Source organism: Drosophila grimshawi, unplaced genomic scaffold (genome assembly GCF_018153295.1).
Source record: "Drosophila grimshawi isolate 15287-2541.00 unplaced genomic scaffold, ASM1815329v1 contig_1377, whole genome shotgun sequence".
Classification (NCBI taxonomy): Eukaryota; Metazoa; Arthropoda; class Insecta; order Diptera; family Drosophilidae; genus Drosophila; species Drosophila grimshawi.
This window is the reverse complement of record NW_025062900.1, coordinates 218,589-235,312: the sequence shown is the minus strand read 5'-3', so window position 1 is coordinate 235,312 and position 16,724 is coordinate 218,589. Positions and strand designations below refer to the sequence as shown.

General features: G+C 34.2%; 2 protein-coding genes across 11 annotated transcripts; one reads left to right on the top strand and one right to left on the bottom strand.

Annotated features, from left to right (window-relative positions):
* The first annotated feature begins 1,599 nt into the window (after positions 1-1,599).
* LOC6562663 (ATP-binding cassette sub-family G member 4) lies at positions 1,600-8,145 on the top strand. 5 transcript variants are annotated; one of them, XM_001989391.3, is made up of 10 exons: positions 1,600-1,762; positions 5,000-5,262; positions 5,406-5,529; positions 5,588-5,675; positions 5,764-5,865; positions 6,034-6,179; positions 6,253-6,766; positions 6,826-6,994; positions 7,054-7,310; positions 7,371-8,145. In XM_001989391.3, exons 2-10 carry the CDS (start codon positions 5,058-5,060, stop codon positions 7,794-7,796), a joined length of 2,031 nt encoding a protein of 676 aa, XP_001989427.1. In that variant the 5' UTR covers positions 1,600-1,762; positions 5,000-5,057; the 3' UTR covers positions 7,797-8,145. The 5 variants fall into 5 exon arrangements, with proteins under 5 accessions (XP_001989427.1, XP_032591984.1, XP_032591987.1 ...); XM_032736093.2 differs by having other exon boundaries at positions 1,600-2,122; XM_032736092.2 differs by lacking the exon at positions 1,600-1,762 and adding an exon at positions 3,046-3,147.
* An 846-nt stretch (positions 8,146-8,991) lies between these two features.
* Positions 8,992-16,310, bottom strand: LOC6562664 (S-adenosylmethionine synthase). 6 transcript variants are annotated; one of them, XM_032736017.2, is made up of 7 exons: positions 16,210-16,310; positions 15,137-15,317; positions 13,378-13,455; positions 12,746-12,868; positions 12,482-12,594; positions 10,050-10,729; positions 8,992-9,970 (listed from the first exon to the last, which is right to left on the bottom strand). In XM_032736017.2, the coding sequence occupies exons 2-7, from the start codon at positions 15,276-15,278 to the stop codon at positions 9,865-9,867; spliced, it is 1,242 nt and encodes a 413-aa protein (XP_032591908.1). In that variant the 5' UTR covers positions 15,279-15,317; positions 16,210-16,310; the 3' UTR covers positions 8,992-9,864. The 6 variants fall into 6 exon arrangements, with proteins under 6 accessions (XP_032591908.1, XP_032591911.1, XP_032591909.1 ...); XM_032736020.2 differs by lacking the exon at positions 12,482-12,594 and adding an exon at positions 11,344-11,456 and having other exon boundaries at positions 9,671-9,970; positions 16,210-16,270; XM_032736018.2 differs by lacking the exon at positions 16,210-16,310 and adding an exon at positions 15,634-15,865 and having other exon boundaries at positions 9,671-9,970.
* Between the last annotated feature and the right edge of the window lie 414 nt (positions 16,311-16,724).

The window sequence follows — 16,724 nt, the reverse complement described above, 5'->3', positions numbered from 1 at the left end:
AATATATTTGTGCACTACTATTATTTTGACCGCAGCTGTTCTGTTATTGGATAAATAGTTTTGCAATACATTTGTAATGATAAAAATGGTTACACATTTTTGTGGCTTGCAACTGACTGGCACACGAAACTTACTTTAAGGGATAGGTAAATGTATTGAAATATGTGGCGAACGAAATTGAATAGAAATTGACCAGAGGCTGTCAACTCTGGACATGTAAATTTTAATTTCGTACCTCGACATAGGTAAATACAAATAAAATATAAGTCCCCATTTATTGTTGCCTCCGTTTTCAGGTTGCTTGGCAACTACTTTATGATTGTTGCCAGACAGAGCTGTAAACACGATGTGTCGACATTAAGAGCGAGAGGCACGGGAACAAGTTATCCAGAGTAATCACCTAAACTAATGAATACCATGTATTTACAATAATAAACACAATATATACTCTGTAACAACATTTGTGGATATAAGGGGTCGTAATATCAAAAATACCTGATATTATAATGATAATAATTAGCAATAGTTGTAGCTTATTTAACGTATCCGAAGTTGTCCACTTCTGCAATTCAATACACATACAGAACTTTATTAATTTTTTTATTAACAGTCTCCGCGCACAGGGTATAAACATATTGCGGTAGGTCGTACCTAAAGAAGGCTAAGAAGAAGACACCAACTAACAAAACGAGAAGATTACATAGAAAAAATGGGGAACTTTATAAATATGATAATGTGCAAAAGAAAAGCCGGTTTTAAGCAATTTGTATAATTAATTACAATTTAGCTTGCCAAATGAATGATCGATTTAACTTCCTGAACATATTTTTGTAGTATTTATATTTCAAAAGCATCATTCTGTCAAAGAGCATCTAGATGAGAGATCCTAAACTCACCCATACAAGTCTTGTTACATTCAGAAAACTAAAAGATTAGCTTTTGCCTACGTTGGAGTCCAAGTAGATCAGCGGAAACACGAATCGCCTTAAAATTTTACGTTTTTTAGATATAAATTATTTGAATTTATAAACTATCTGAAATTTTGGCACATGTCAGATACTAATGTTTATAAATAATATGAGCAACAAAAAACTTATGTTTAGAGTTGCTTGCTGGTGCACATATAAAAAAAAGACTAAAAATTATACATATTTTTTCTAAATTTTAGAAAAATGTAACTTGAAATTAAGAAAAGAGAAACCCTGGTTTTTTGAAATATACTTTCTAAATAACAAAGTTCAAGGTTTAATTGGCGCCGAAAGTAAAGCAACATTCTAAAATTCAGTGTGATCTTTTTCTGAGTGTACAAAAATGAAACTGGATTCCCGAGTAGAGCACAATCGAAGATACTTCTCTTCCCCTAGAAGAATTCTTTGAGTATTTTCTTTGTGTGCTGCGCAGATAGTATGCGTGTTTTTCTCTCAGCTTAAGTGCGCAACACGCTTTCGCGTGCGTACATAATACATATGCATTTTCCCCCCTTTCATGTGTGTGTGTAGGCATACATACACACATCGCTGGTCGTGTATATGTGTGTGTGCTGTGTGTGCCTGTCAGCCCGCAAAACTCTATCATTCTTCCTTCATTTGTTTTCAGTACATTTTCGTTTCTCGGTGCAACAAGTCATTGGTGTCGTCGTCGTTGCCGTCGCCGTCTCTGTCGCTATCCACGCTGTTGCATGCATTTAGCACACCCGCTACGCTATTGTGAAGAGAGTGGAAAACCAGGGAAATAATAAATATATATCCGAATAGAAAGTGGAGTGAGTGTAGCAGAAAAAGCTTTTTAGCCTGTTCCGGCGAACTTTGTAATATCAAAAAGTAAAATAGTGCACATGGGTTCATAGTATTTGAAATCCGTTCAATGAACTTGCTAGTCGACAACGTTGACGACAAGACGAAGTAAATCGTTCGACTTCGTACATATCTATATACACTAGTATTTGTATGCAGAGGCACAGTTATATTAAATTGATGTATGCATTTATTTGATATGCATACCGGTAAGCAGGAAAATTCATTGAATTGCATCCGAAATCAAGAGCTTCGAAGTTGAAAGGGCTCTTTGAGTCTAGTATTTACGTATAGATACATATTGACTCTCACATGAAATACTATATATTGTGAGTCATGCACTGATTTCATTTAATAGTAAGCAAAGTATTTACAACTATATTTGTCATACAAAACCATATCAGATATGCTTCAACATGCGTTGGTTCACTGCACTTGCATGCACCATTAGTCACATTTCAACAAACAATATAATAAAAATCGAATCTGAAATCACGTATACTCTTATTAAACACTTTTGTATACAAGCCTTTAAAGAAATAATTGTGAACAGTGGCACAAAAAGTACGATTTAAATATTCCACCGTACCACAAAAATAAAAATCAAAATAAATGAAATAAATATGTAAGCGCAATTCGGTGCAATGGTCACGCACTTGATCGTATACAAACGTATATTAAGAAAGACGACTGCCCAAATGCCTCAATCGAAAGTAACTGGCACTGGCACTTGTGTATACAATAAAATTGGGTTATATTTTCTTACATGTACATAGCCTATTATCAGTGAATGCAGAGATAAAACGATTAAATAAGCTGACCTTATGTTGTGCTCTAAACTGCGCACCCAACAAGTACGAAGTCGCTGGTACCAGTTAGTGCCACAAATCAGAATACAATTTCCGCTGCAGCTAAATACTGTCTGATAAGTGGATGCTAGATGGCCCCAAATACTGAGCTTATCTGAAGCTAGCACAGCGCAACGTGATAATTGCAAAAGTCTGAGCAAGTCGTGTTTTTTTTTTTTAGAAAGTTCCGAGAAGCAACCCTCAGAAATAATCAGATAGACAGACATTTGCGGTCAGTTGTTCAACTACTTTGAAATCAATTGAAAATCAAAATTCATTTTTGTATTTTTTTTTAAACGAGCTGCGCAGCGTCAGAACTTATTCGCCTCTAGTGCCGAGAGCCGAGAGAAAAAAGTTTCTCAGTGCAAAATTTGATTTCAGAGGGCGAAGGCACATTGTGTAGTTAGTCTCTGGAAGCCGAGAGAAATGTTAAGGCATTTAGCTTTTGTTTAATTGAAGCGGAACATGAGAGCAATTTAGCTCCCACATTTTTATTTCGATCACCAGTGAGTGTTGAGCATTGAAGGGAAACAGCTGAACAATATTTAAGCATATTTTCCATATTATGTGTGTGCAATGATCAAAATTATTATAGATCGGACAAACACGAAGTCACGGAAATAGAATAAAATATTTCTGTGAGCTTTGCTATAAAAAATCAAGCAATTATATGCATATTTATTTCATTTAAAATGATTTGAAAAAGTAAAAACAAAGCCTGTTTAATAAATACAAAACAGATACTACGTATATTAATTTAAACACATTTAGGAATATTGGGTGATTTCATACTTTATTATATATAAATGTATATATATATATATATATTTCTATATATATATATATATATATATATTTCAATTTGAATTTTTAAATGTCAAGCTGTTAAAATATAATTCTGATATTTATTTAATTTGTATAATATTGTGTTGCTGATACATAATTTAATGTGAATTGAATAAGTAAAAACGAAGTTCATTTACTAAATACGTCAACAGAAACAGATTAATCTGTATATAAACTTAATACATTTAAGTATTACAATCCACTCAAATATAATGGACGAAGGCACGTTTTAATTGTGATGCTGATAATTACTCTAATTACAATAGTCTTTTTACAGATTATCTGTCAGGTACACCTATCAATTAAATGTGTGAAATTAACATTGTAATTAATATGTGTGTACTTTAGTCACATATTAATTACACTGTTAATTACTTAAGTCAATCTTCTTTTTTATAAACAAAGTTGTACCCTAGCACAAGATAGTGATTGGACTGAAGCACGCAAAGGTTACCACGTCGATCATATTGTATTTTAACTTAAGTAATTTAATTGTTAAACCTATAAATTTGAAAACATGTAGGAATATTGGATGATTTCATATATATATATATATATATATATATATATATATATATATATATTAATATATATACAGTTCATTTATTAAATACGTAAACAGAAACATATTAATATGTATATAAACTTAATACATTTAAGTATAGCAATCCACTCAAATATAATGGACGAAGGCACGTTTTTTAATTGTGATGCTGATAATTACTCTAATTACAATAGTCTTTTGACAGATTATCTGTCAGGTACACCTATCAATTAAATGTGTGAAATTAATATTGTAATTAATATGTGTGTACTTTAGTCACATATTAATTACACTGTTAATTACTTAAGTCAATCTTCTTTTTTATAAACAAAGTTGTACCCTAGCACAAGATAGTGATTGGACTGAAGCACGCAAAGGTTACCACGTCGATCATATTGTATTTTAACTTAAGTAATTTAATTGTTAAACCTATAAATTTGAAAACATTTAGGAATATTGGGTGATTTCATATATATATATATATATATTAATATATATACAGTTCATTTATTAAATACGTAAACAGAAACAGATTAATATGTATATAAACTTAATACATTTAAGTATAGCAATCCACTCAAATATAATGGACGAAGGCACGTTTTTTAATTGTGATGCTGATAATTACTCTAATTACAATAGTCTTTTGACAGATTATCTGTCAGGTACACCTATCAATTAAATGTGTGACTGAAGTACACACATATTAATTACACTGTTAATTACTTAAGTCAATCTCATTTTTTATAAACAAGGTTGTACCCTAGAACAAGATAGTGATTGGACTGAAAGCACGCTAAGGTTCACGTCGATCATATTGTATATAAAGTTAATTAATTGAATTCTTAAACCTACGTTTAATTATCTATAAGAAAAGGCTGATTTTTTTCTTTTACAGATATTCAAACTATGAGCTTGAATATCGGCCAAATTCACTTGTTCTAATATTCTTTCAATTTTCCACCCAGTTAACTCACTAAACTGAGAATGTCTTTGTTGGGCACCCGGTGAGAAAGAGAAGTCACAATGCAACTTGATCATGGTGTAAAGGGCACCACATGCTCCCAGAGCGGCAGTTCGCTTGACTACAGCAGCGATATAAATGCGATTAGTGTTGAATTAGCTGACACAGAGGACAATCAGTCGAACGGATTAAAGTATTTGCCCATCTGGCCAGCGGTGAATTTGGAATTTGCAGGACTATCATACGACGTGCCTGATCAAAGGAATGGCAAGTTTTATTCGCATACCATTGGCATTTAATTAATGCTTACTGAATTTATTGGCCATAAATAGTAATCCTTATCTTCTACTTGTGGCCGTAAGCTTAGTGTCTATAATTTTTTAATTTACGTGAATTTTCTTTATGAGCAGCACAAAATATTAAACAAGTTTTGCGCGATATTAATGGTGAATTCCGTTCTCATGAGCTCACGGCAATCTTGGGACCCTCTGGTGCAGGCAAAACAACACTGTTAAACTTACTGGCAGGATTTGGGTAAGGCAGTTAACGTTTTAAATTATACTGATATTATCAGTTGAGAACTTTTTTACAGAGCGATTAGTTCAGCTGGTGAGATTCTGGTCAACAACAGTCCGCGGGACATGCGAATCTTTCGCAAAATGTCTCGGTATATTATGCAGGTATGTTGTTAATTAGCAAAATTAATTTGATATAAAAAGATTTACAAAGAATTTCATTTTGTATTTTTCATTTTTAATTAATTACTAGACAGATGTTCTCGACCTGCAATTTACTGTGAGAGAGATGATGCTTCTGGCGGCTAACTTAAAACTGGGAAATGAGTTAAAATTGCAGCAAAAGCTTGAAGTGGTAAGCAGCCCAACAATTCTTATAAATATTCCTTCATTTATAAATTTAATTTAATCTATTTTTACTTTTTGTATAATTTTTGTATTGACTGGTTTTAGTTGACATAAAGTAAATAAATAAATAAGAAAAGTATTAAAAACTACTAACTAGCTCAGTTCTACATTGTAGATTGATGAAATTTTGTGTATGTTGCGCTTAAAAAGTGCTGAGAACACCAAGACAGAAAGGATATCCGGCGGAGAGCGCAAACGGCTGTCAATTGCGCTCGAACTCTTAAACAATCCACCCATATTATTTCTGGATGAGCCGACAACGTAAGTTTAAACCATTGTGTGTGTCTACCGTAAAGAGGAGATAACCAATTATTGTTTCATCTGATGCTTTCAGTGGCCTCGACGATCTGTCTAGTTCCCAATGTATTGCACTTCTCAAAATGTTGGCATCCGGTGGACGAACCATCATCTGCTCAATGCACACCCCATCTGCAAAGATTTTCGAAATGATTGACAAGGTGTACGTGCTCGCTGAGGGTCAGTGCATCTATCAGGGGAGTGGAGAGAACATTGTGCCATATATGAATCACATAGGTCTGTCCTGTCCGCTCACCTACAATCCTGCGGACTTTATAATCGAAGTGGCATGCAACGAGTACGGCAACAATTATCACGATCGCATGGTGCAGGCAACAAGCAATGGCAGAGTCTCCCGCTGGACTCCAGCCGTGGCCAGTGGCAAGGTGACACCAACAAAGTCGGATACAACATCGGGTGCCTCCTCCTACTATGAAATTGAACAATTCGAGGAGGAAATTAATCCAAAGCTCCTGAGCCCGAAGTCCACGTGGTGGATGCAATACAAATTGCTGCTCATGCGAATGATGCTCCAAATGTGGCGCGACAAAGTGAGTAACTTTTTGAAGAAAATCAATCGCTTTTACTAAATAGAACTGATTTTTTGCAGTCGCACATCAAACTTAAGATTTATATGAATATAATTCTGGCCCTGATTGTGGGAGGTATTTACGTCGGCGTGGGAACACATGCTTCAAAGGCCTTATTCAATTTTGGCTTCATGTTCACCATTGTCATTGCTTATTTGTATCTGCCCATGATGCCGGTGTTATTGCAATGTAAATTCATTTCGCTTAAGTATTTATTTTTTTTAAGTGCCCTTTTTTTCTAACTGCAGTTCCCACGGACATCAAGCTGTTGAAGCGTGAATATTTCAATCAGTGGTATCGATTAAGCTCCTATTATGCCGCTATGATCTCTGCCAAGCTGCCGCTAATGTTTGTCCTGGCCGTCATTTATTTGACAATTGTGTACTTAATGTCCAGTCAGCCCCTGGAATGGTTTCGATTCGTCATGCTCTTCACAGTCGCATTTTTAACGGCCCTTACTTCGGACAGTTTTGGCCTTCTCATATCCAGTAGACTTAGCTTGGTGGTAAGTGCGAGAAATACATAATACAGTTTTACTTATTAATAATTATTATTCTCTATTTAGAATAGCATGTTTATGGGACCAGTTCTGGCTGTTCCCCTAATTTTACTTTCGATCTATGGCATTGGTTTTGGCAAGGAAATCTATATATCACCCATAATGCGATTTCTGATGTCGCTCAGTTTTCTACGCCATGGTATGGAGGGTTTAGTGGCTGCTCTATATGACTATGGACGAGGCGATACAATTTGTGATGCCGAAATTTTCTGCATGTTTAAGAAGTCGCAGTTTTTATTGATGTTTCTTGGCTTTGAGAACATTAACTATTTATGGTCTGTGAGCTGTTTACTTGGTTTCTATTTTCTCTTCACGGCTGCGGCCTATATAATGATACGACATAGATTGAAAAACTCGGTGGCAAATCCGATTGCGACTTTTGTCTTGCAACTGCTGGTAAAATATTTCAATTTTACTTCATATAACTTCTAAAATATTTCGTTTGGAAGCCTCAAAACTATTTTGGTCATTGGTTTATCATATTTACGTACAATTAATTGATGTGAACAAGATCTGGGAATGGAAAAATTATAATACACATAAAGAAAACCCTACACACAAAAGCTATGAGCTTAACCAGATAAACCCCTCTGCCGCCCCTCCACAACCCACCTCATTTGCAAACAACTAAGTACGCTCCATTGAGATAAGCATATAAATGAATAGAAATATATATCATAAGCAATAACTTTATTATATTCAATCTTACGCCATTTACTTTAACTAGGATTAAAATGTATAAATATAGAACGGCAGAGCTCGTGATTTATTTTAAACGGCACTTTTATTGTCTAATTGGTGAAAATGTGAAAATGAATTTATTTCCCAACAAAGTAATTTTCGTAAAATAATTAACGGTAATATTTTACTGTCTACTTTGGCTTACTTTTTTTAGGCACCCACGAAATGCGATCGAACAATACGAACTTGTTAAATATATTTATTATTACATTAATTTAATTAAATCTGTTGTGCGAAAACTTCTTGAAATATCATTTGTGCCGCGCTTCTTATAAATTCATTGAGCAGCACTTTATGTTGGCATTTCGAATACTGTTTGTAGCGTGTCGAAAACTGGCTGCTGCAATACTTAGTAGTCAGATGTTATTCACTCTCATAATGGTATCTGTATCAGCCAGACATTTGTCATGGCCTTCTTACGATATTCTTGCCTTTTGACTCTGAAAACGGCTAGATGACGTTTTTGGGTTTTCTTGTCTTGCTTTGATTTACATGGAAAAGTGAACATTTTAAAAATGGTGTGTTTGGGTCAAAAAAAATATACCTATTTCTAGAGTACGTATATATATGTACATATTTATTTATACACATGATGAACTTACTATGCTTAAGCGCAGTCCGAGATTTGTAAGCTCTATGCTTATTACATATTCTTTAAAAACAGACGAGCTAACTTTCTCCTTCAATAATTTTAGAATGTTTCGTAGTTGCCAGATAATCTAATACTTTAAATAATCAAATATCTACTTCTAAGTGTAATATCAGAAATATTTAGACCGAGAGCAGCTTATGCAACATTCTCGCGCCACATCCTCGCCGGTTTGCCGTAATAATATAATAACAAACAACAATAAACAAAAACAAATAACAATTAAAAACTCTATAATTGTATTCAAAAATATATTTTTGTAAAGGAAAATACAGCAAATACAAAACTTGGTAAGTCTAAGTAATGTACACTTAAGTTGATTAAAAGTATTGGTTAAATACCAAAATCGACAAGACAAAATAGCAATTAATGAACAATTAAGAATGCTCTACATGACTACAAGATATCCTGTACCCAAGTCCGGCCTGATCTACACAAACTTGCATATATTACGAATAATTAAATAGACTTAGCAGGATCGATCGACTTTGTTTCTGATGCGTATCAAAATTAATTTATATTTTATAGCATACAATTGCACAACGGTCCAAAGTCTATTTTATGCCCATTTGATGGCACAGGATATTAAAAATTATATTCAAAGCATCCGAAAAGTAAATAATTATTTAAGTGTACAAAAAAATATTTAAAATTTACAGTTCTTAAATGAAAAATTCAAAAAAATTAAATTTAAAATTTTTTCTGATGTGGTAAATAACAAATTGTTGAGATAAAACAGATGCTCTCGAATTGGTAATTGAGCTATATTCGCTGCTACTGACAGATTGTACACATGTATATATATATAGATATATATATATATATATATATATATAGATATACATATAGATAATGAATATGCAGATTTGACCAGTACAACAGAATTGTATAAATGGCTGCATACACACACAATATGTATGAACTATAGAAAGTTTATTTATTATAGCTTAGCAATGAAAAAGCCTAAAAAGCTGTCAAGCCTACTGCTGCCTGACTTACTTTTTAACTAATAACTAAAAATTACGTTGCTGTTGTTGTTGTTTCTTTAAATGTCCTTCGTTTTTTAGTACACGGCGACGACTCCGACGACGAGGCACTGTCAGCGTCTAGTCAATTGATATCTAAAGGCTTTGCCTGCTCCCAGGAGAAGCCATCGCGACCGAAGTGGCCATATGTGCTGGTGCGCTGGTAAATTGGTTGGCGCAGATTTAGGTCTCTGTATGGTAAAAGAAATAAATATATAATTAATATAAGTACATTTTAGATACATGATATAATGTGAATCTTGCACTTACTTTACGATCATACCGGGTCGTAGATCGAAGTTATGTTTGATAATGTGCAGAAGTTCTTTTTGTGACTTATGGGAGGTGCCGTAGTCAAAGACGGTTATGGAAAGCGGCTCGGCCAAACCAATGGCATACGAGACTTGTACCAGGCAGCGCTTACAGAGACCAGCCTTGACCAGAGACTTGGCCACCCAGCGTGCTGCGTATGCCGCCGATCTGTCGACCTTGGTGAAATCTTTGCCAGAGAATGCGCCACCGCCATGTGCACCCCAACCGCCATATGTATCCACAATAATTTTACGGCCAGTCAAACCCGCATCACCCATTGGGCCACCAATAACGAACAGACCGCAGGGATTTATATGCACAATGGTATTGGCATCAAAGTATTTGGCGGGAATAACAACTTTTACAACTTTCTCCATAATCTCGGAGCGAAGAGTGTCCAGCGTAATTTTGTCCGAATGCTGCATGGACACAACAATTGTATGCACACGCTTAGGCACAGCCGATCCCTGATTGAACAGATATTCGCAGGTGACTTGTGTCTTGGAATCGGGACGAGCCCACCAGAACACATCCGAGCGACGCAGCTCGGCGATCTTTTCGTTTAGCTTATGCGCCAGGACCACCGTCAAAGGCATACATTCCTCAGTCTCATCGGTGGCATAGCCAAACATAATACCCTGTAATTAATCGAAAGATCGAATTAGTAATGAAAATTGTGTTATGCAAAAGCACAATAACATTAAAAAGCAATGCTTTAATTTTAGTACATTTAGTTAACTTAAGTAAAATATTAGATAATTTTGATAAAAGGTTAGCAAGCAACAAATATGGAATAGATAATGTAATCGTGGCTGGAGGGAGAGTTACGATTAAATTACAAATTTAAAAATACACCAAAATGAAACCATGACATAAATACAGTACGATGTGTCGATAATGTCTCATAAGATTTGAATATGAAAAGGTCAACTTGGATATCATATACGAGAATATTGTTCAAGCTATAACAGCGATGTGTGCGATATTACACAATTCCGTTTCAAAATAAAACGCATTGATTTAAAAGGAATTTTAGGCATTCTTTTAACATTAGTTACGCATATAAATAAGAAAGAAAAAATATGCAACACAAGTGGTACATGTGATTATTAATTACACTCTTTCCATACGTGTTATTTAAATATACTGATGATAATTTTCCGTAACCGACAAATAGATATTTCTTGGAAAGGGCATATTACACTCGGCCAGCCGAGAAATGAATGAATTTCTACTTGTTCTTAGTTCACACCTGGTCTCCGGCACCGATTTCTTCCTCAGCACGATTAACATGCACACCGGCAGCAATTTCAGGCGATTGTTGGTCCAATGCCAAGAGCACGTTGCATGTTTTATAATCGAAACCTTTTTGTACGACGTTTATAGAACCGTTTGCGAATTAGGTATTATTAGGTATCAATATAAGGTTAATGTATCGTGTGTGTTTTGGTTTTATATGAAACGAAAGAGATAAAAAGTAGAGAGCGCAGCACAAATTGGAAATACATAAGTAATGTTTTAGTTATGAGATTAACCCCTTTTAATACTACAACATATCGCATCAAATTCAATTGCTGGATTGTATATGAAAACATATTTTTAAACAAGCACGACGACGACACCATTCTTTCTGCTCGACAAAGGTTTGCTGCTGCAATCCTAGCTGGGGATTTGATTTGATTATAATAGCCACAAATATCACACTTTTCTCCTTGAGAGTTTAACGCAAAGGGAATTTTCTTTCGCATGCAACTTTTGTATGTAATTAAATGGCATGTTCTCTGAGATGTTGTTAAAATGAAGATTAATGTGTATATAGTTAGAAGTCCCAAAATTTATTTCATAAATGCAGCCCAATCGAAGATAACTTGTTCAATCAACTTCTTCAAATCATCATGAATATGGATATGCATTAAGATCAAATGTCGTTTGAGCCCCTTTAGATGATTATACAAAACAATGATCAATAAATTTTTGTGATGAATATCATTTTTTTAAATATCAAAACAAACTTTTCAATCCATATACAAAGAAGATCGATTTCAAGATTTCCTTTCAACAATTAATACTTTTAAGCAAAAATCTGAATTTTAAAAAATATTTTAAATTTCCTAAAATTATAATTTATAAGTTCTCTTTGCAGTTAATATTTTAAAATAAAAACAAAAGAACATTTTCGACCTAGAGAACAATAACAAGAATATGGGTTTTGGTTTGGCCTTCAAGCGAAAAAGTAACTATGAGATAAATATATGTATGTATATAATAAACGTTATGATTTAGAGAATAATATTAAACGCAATGTGAACATAATAATAATAACAAACAAACGCACACATTCTTCGGCATCACTTAGTCGATAATTAGGGTACGGATATGCTTTGTTATACCTGGTCACCAGCGCCGACATCCTCTTCTTCGCGATTAACATGAACGCCGTTGGCAATATCGGGAGATTGTTGTTCAATAGCTACGAGCAGATTCAACGTCTTCCAATCGAAACCTTTTTGATTTTGGGTTGATTTGGTATGGTATTTCATTTAATTATCATATTTAACATATGTTATAGTATAACACGTAATTGTTGTTCAATTGTTGTTCGCACACCCACCCAAAAAGGAAGAGATTTTCCTCAACTTGTAGGAGATACTTACCCTTCGAAGAGTCGTCATAGCCAATGTGCTGAACCGTCTCACGGACTACCTTCTGATAGTCGACCACCGCCTTCGATGTGATTTCGCCGCAAAGTAAAATCATACCAGTCTTTGCCACAGTTTCTATTTAGAATAAACACAATTTAAAAAGGATTTTAATTAAAGATCTGGCAAATGTGGATTCATATGTGACACTTCGTTGTTTTAGCATTGTTTGCTTTCTTATTTATATTGTTATTACTGTGACTGTTGTTGTTTATTGTTTGAAATTGTCGCAGCATCAAAAACGCACCTATGCTCGGCTTTGTTCCGCTTATTTATTATTCGTTTGCTAGAAATTTTAGCTCTGAGCAGCCTTGTCATGTTTACAATATTTTGTGTTATACTGTTGCGAAAAAAGTAATAGTACCAATTACGCACTTTATAGAAATCGCTTATTTATTTCTAATTTTCTTAACTATAAGTGCACATTTAAAAAACGTTGCTATAATTTTGCGCTAGTTTTCTTCCATTTTCATAAAATAAAAGTTTTAATTTTAAGTTGAGAAAATTTCTTGTGAGAGTTGTGCTATTATTATATATTATTTATCTCATTTAATTGCTTGACTTTTTAAATAATTTTTTATATTTACCACATGCCACCTTGGCGTTGGGATCCTGTCGGAGATGGGCATCCAGGATAGCATCACTGATTTGATCGCACATTTTGTCTGCAAAAGATAAGAGTCGATTTAGAATTAGAAGGGAGGAATTGTTGAAAGAACTGTGCCCAGGCAATGCCACCAACCCCACTGAAAATATAAACCAGACGCAGGAAATTGCTGATAATTTGGATTTTCATTTTGCGAATGACAGCGAAATTCAATGCCACTTGAAATTTTTAACACGAAAATTATGTTTGGGTTTCTGGCGTCAGACAAGAAAAAACCCTGTTTTTTTTTACAAAATGCCAGAATATATATTAATGGTGGCCAAAGATCAAAAAAAAAAGTGTTTAATCATTTAAATGACAATCGCATTATTTTGATTTCGATGAAATCACACATGTTAATGTATGGCATGTATGTGAATATTGTTAATCTAAATAAAAGTAATTAAGTTGAAAGCAATAGGCGCTCCTAGCCCTCGTGGAGATGCTGATAACCCCACATCAGATCACGATGTTTACGGACACGACGATTGAAAAATGGAAAAAAAAATCTCTAAAGAAAGTGCACCATCATGTCCGGTGGATTTTTACAGATCAATATTTAAAAATTTAAGAGTTTCAGAATGCTTTGTTTAATTTGGCCTTAAAAGCTTAATACTTTAAACATATTGATATAGTAGAGATAAAACTGCCATAAAACCTAATCCATCATAATCAGTGGAACTTATTTTATGAACTGTGACATAATCTCTTGTCACATGTATTTTCACCATTTAAGTCGACTTAATTAACTTTACAAATGGTAAGAGCAATCAACGTGTCGGAAAAAAAAGGTCGCTCATCCTTATCGTTAGTCTATAATAATATACAGCATGTGTACCTATATATCTACATATATACATAACAATATTCAATATTCATATACATAACAATATTCAGATATGTATTTCCAGTTGTGTTTGAGAGTTCGTAAATTGGAAATACAAACTACACGCAACAATGCTAGATTTGTGAGAGACGAGTAGCAAAACACGTGTTTCGCAAACTTGAAGTGCGTGCGAAAACAGTCTATATGTATGTATGTATTTATGTACACACATACATAACACGTTGCTGGGTCAGCCTCTCTAAGCGAGAGAAAGGGAGACCAGCTGGTAGTTTGTGTAAAATATATGGCAGCTGATATGTGTATTTTCATATTAGTGCATTCAGTATATACAAATATATATCTGAAATATGTACATAACTAAGAACGCATTTGCACACATTACAAGAACCCTCGCTATTTGGAATATTACCAAAAACCGATGTTCATTTTGGGCTAAATTTGTTGATGATAGCTGGTCACACTATACCGCTGTCTAGCTGCTGCTGCGTAAACAAGCACGTTTTTTCAATGGAAATATCCATGACAAATAATGAATATCATTCATATCAATACGAGTTGAACAATTAAAGCAACAACATTATCGATATATTTTTCATTACAACTGTTATAAGCTGTCATACTCTGCATTCCAATGTAAAAATACATAAATACACACACGCACATACTTATGTATACATACTTGTATGTAGCATGTATGATGCAATAAGGAGGTCGGTTAAACGATTTGTTGCGAATTGAGCTGAGCGAACTGCAGATTGTAGCTAAATATAATAGTCTACCTGCCTGTCTATATGTATATATACATATATATATATATATATGTGTGTGTGTGTGTATAGGCATAGGCACTTACCTGGATGTCCCTCGCCAACGGATTCGGAAGTAAAGAGGAATGTTTGTCCATCTTCCATGTCGTAGGAGTTGCCATTTCCATTGCTGTTGCTATTGAAGCCGTTGCCGGTGGCAGTTGTGTGTCCGTTGGTCTTTTGCGGCATATTTGAAATGTTTCTCTTGGCTTGTCAAATTTGTTGTGACTGCAGCATGAAACAAGAACATATACATTTATCAATATATATTAAATATGTAATCTATCAAATGTGACAGAGAAATTGATTTTCCTAAGCAACAATATAAAAATGCCAGCTGAATCTGAATTTTCGCCTCGTGGTGTTTTGCCTGTTTGCCACTTTTTTCGCGTCTTTTCTTATGCTTTGCATTGAGCATTATTTTTATTTTATTTTTATATAATCAAAACGCATTTTACGATTTATGCTGTTTGTTGGCAAACACACTAACACACATACACTAGCACACGAATAGTTGCATTGCATTTCATATTTATGTACATACATGTATGTTTGTATGTGTGAATGAGAACACACGAGTCAAGGAAAAGACCAACAATTAATGAAAGAATATTCAGGTTTTTTTGGTTTTGTTTTATATTTTAGATTAAAAAATTGATGGCAGTCAGAAAGCAGCACTGTTTTTTTTCTTTTCTATATTTTTTTTAGCCGACGGGCAATCGAAATAGCGCAACTAATACGCACGTCCTATCTCCGTGACGGTATTGTTGAAAAAGAGCGCACAATTTTTGTTTGCGACAGAATTTATAGCCGTGAAGAAGGAGCGCACAACGCGAGAAAAAAGAGAAAGCATATTCTCTTTCGCTTGTTGTCGCAAATGTACACACATGCGCGCATGTGTGTGTGCCTTGCTTGCTTAGGCGCTCTTATTTGGCAGCGCTGCCAACAACTTCCCTACCGTTGTTAGTCTAAAAGAAGCAACATCTCCACGTTTTTCACGATTGTCCGCAAAAACAGCTGTTTTGCACTGTCGTGGGCGGTTGGCGTTGCCACACAGTTAGAACATTTTTTTTGAAAACGGTAATACCAGAAATAAAAAATTCTACAGATCACAACTTACATTACAATACTGCTTATTCACTGTGCAGTTTTTCCTTTTTTTTTTTAATTCGTTGAAACTTTTGCTCTTGACAATCGCTCGAACAGCGTCTTACTGAGCCTGTTTTTCAAAAAATGTAATTATTTATAAATATTTGTGGCTCAATCCGGAAAGATGATTAGGCAAACATTTAGGGTCTTATCTTTAACAAATCCGGAATAAATTTGCTTGATGAAATTTACAAACACCCTGGGTATTTCCTTTAAATACACATAATTTAAAATTAATATATTTAATATATACATACATATATATATATTTTTTTTAACCATTTTTGAAAAATGTTTACATATATTTTAATATTCCTATATAGTCATACATCCGTCAATATAAATGAATGTAAAATTATATATTAAGCTTGTAAAAAGAGATGCGTCATTAATATGCGCTCGACAACAATTTTGGCGATTTTAAATAACAAAAAAACAGAAGAACATCGTGTGATGCTAATCACAAAACAAGGTCAGCCAAGATCA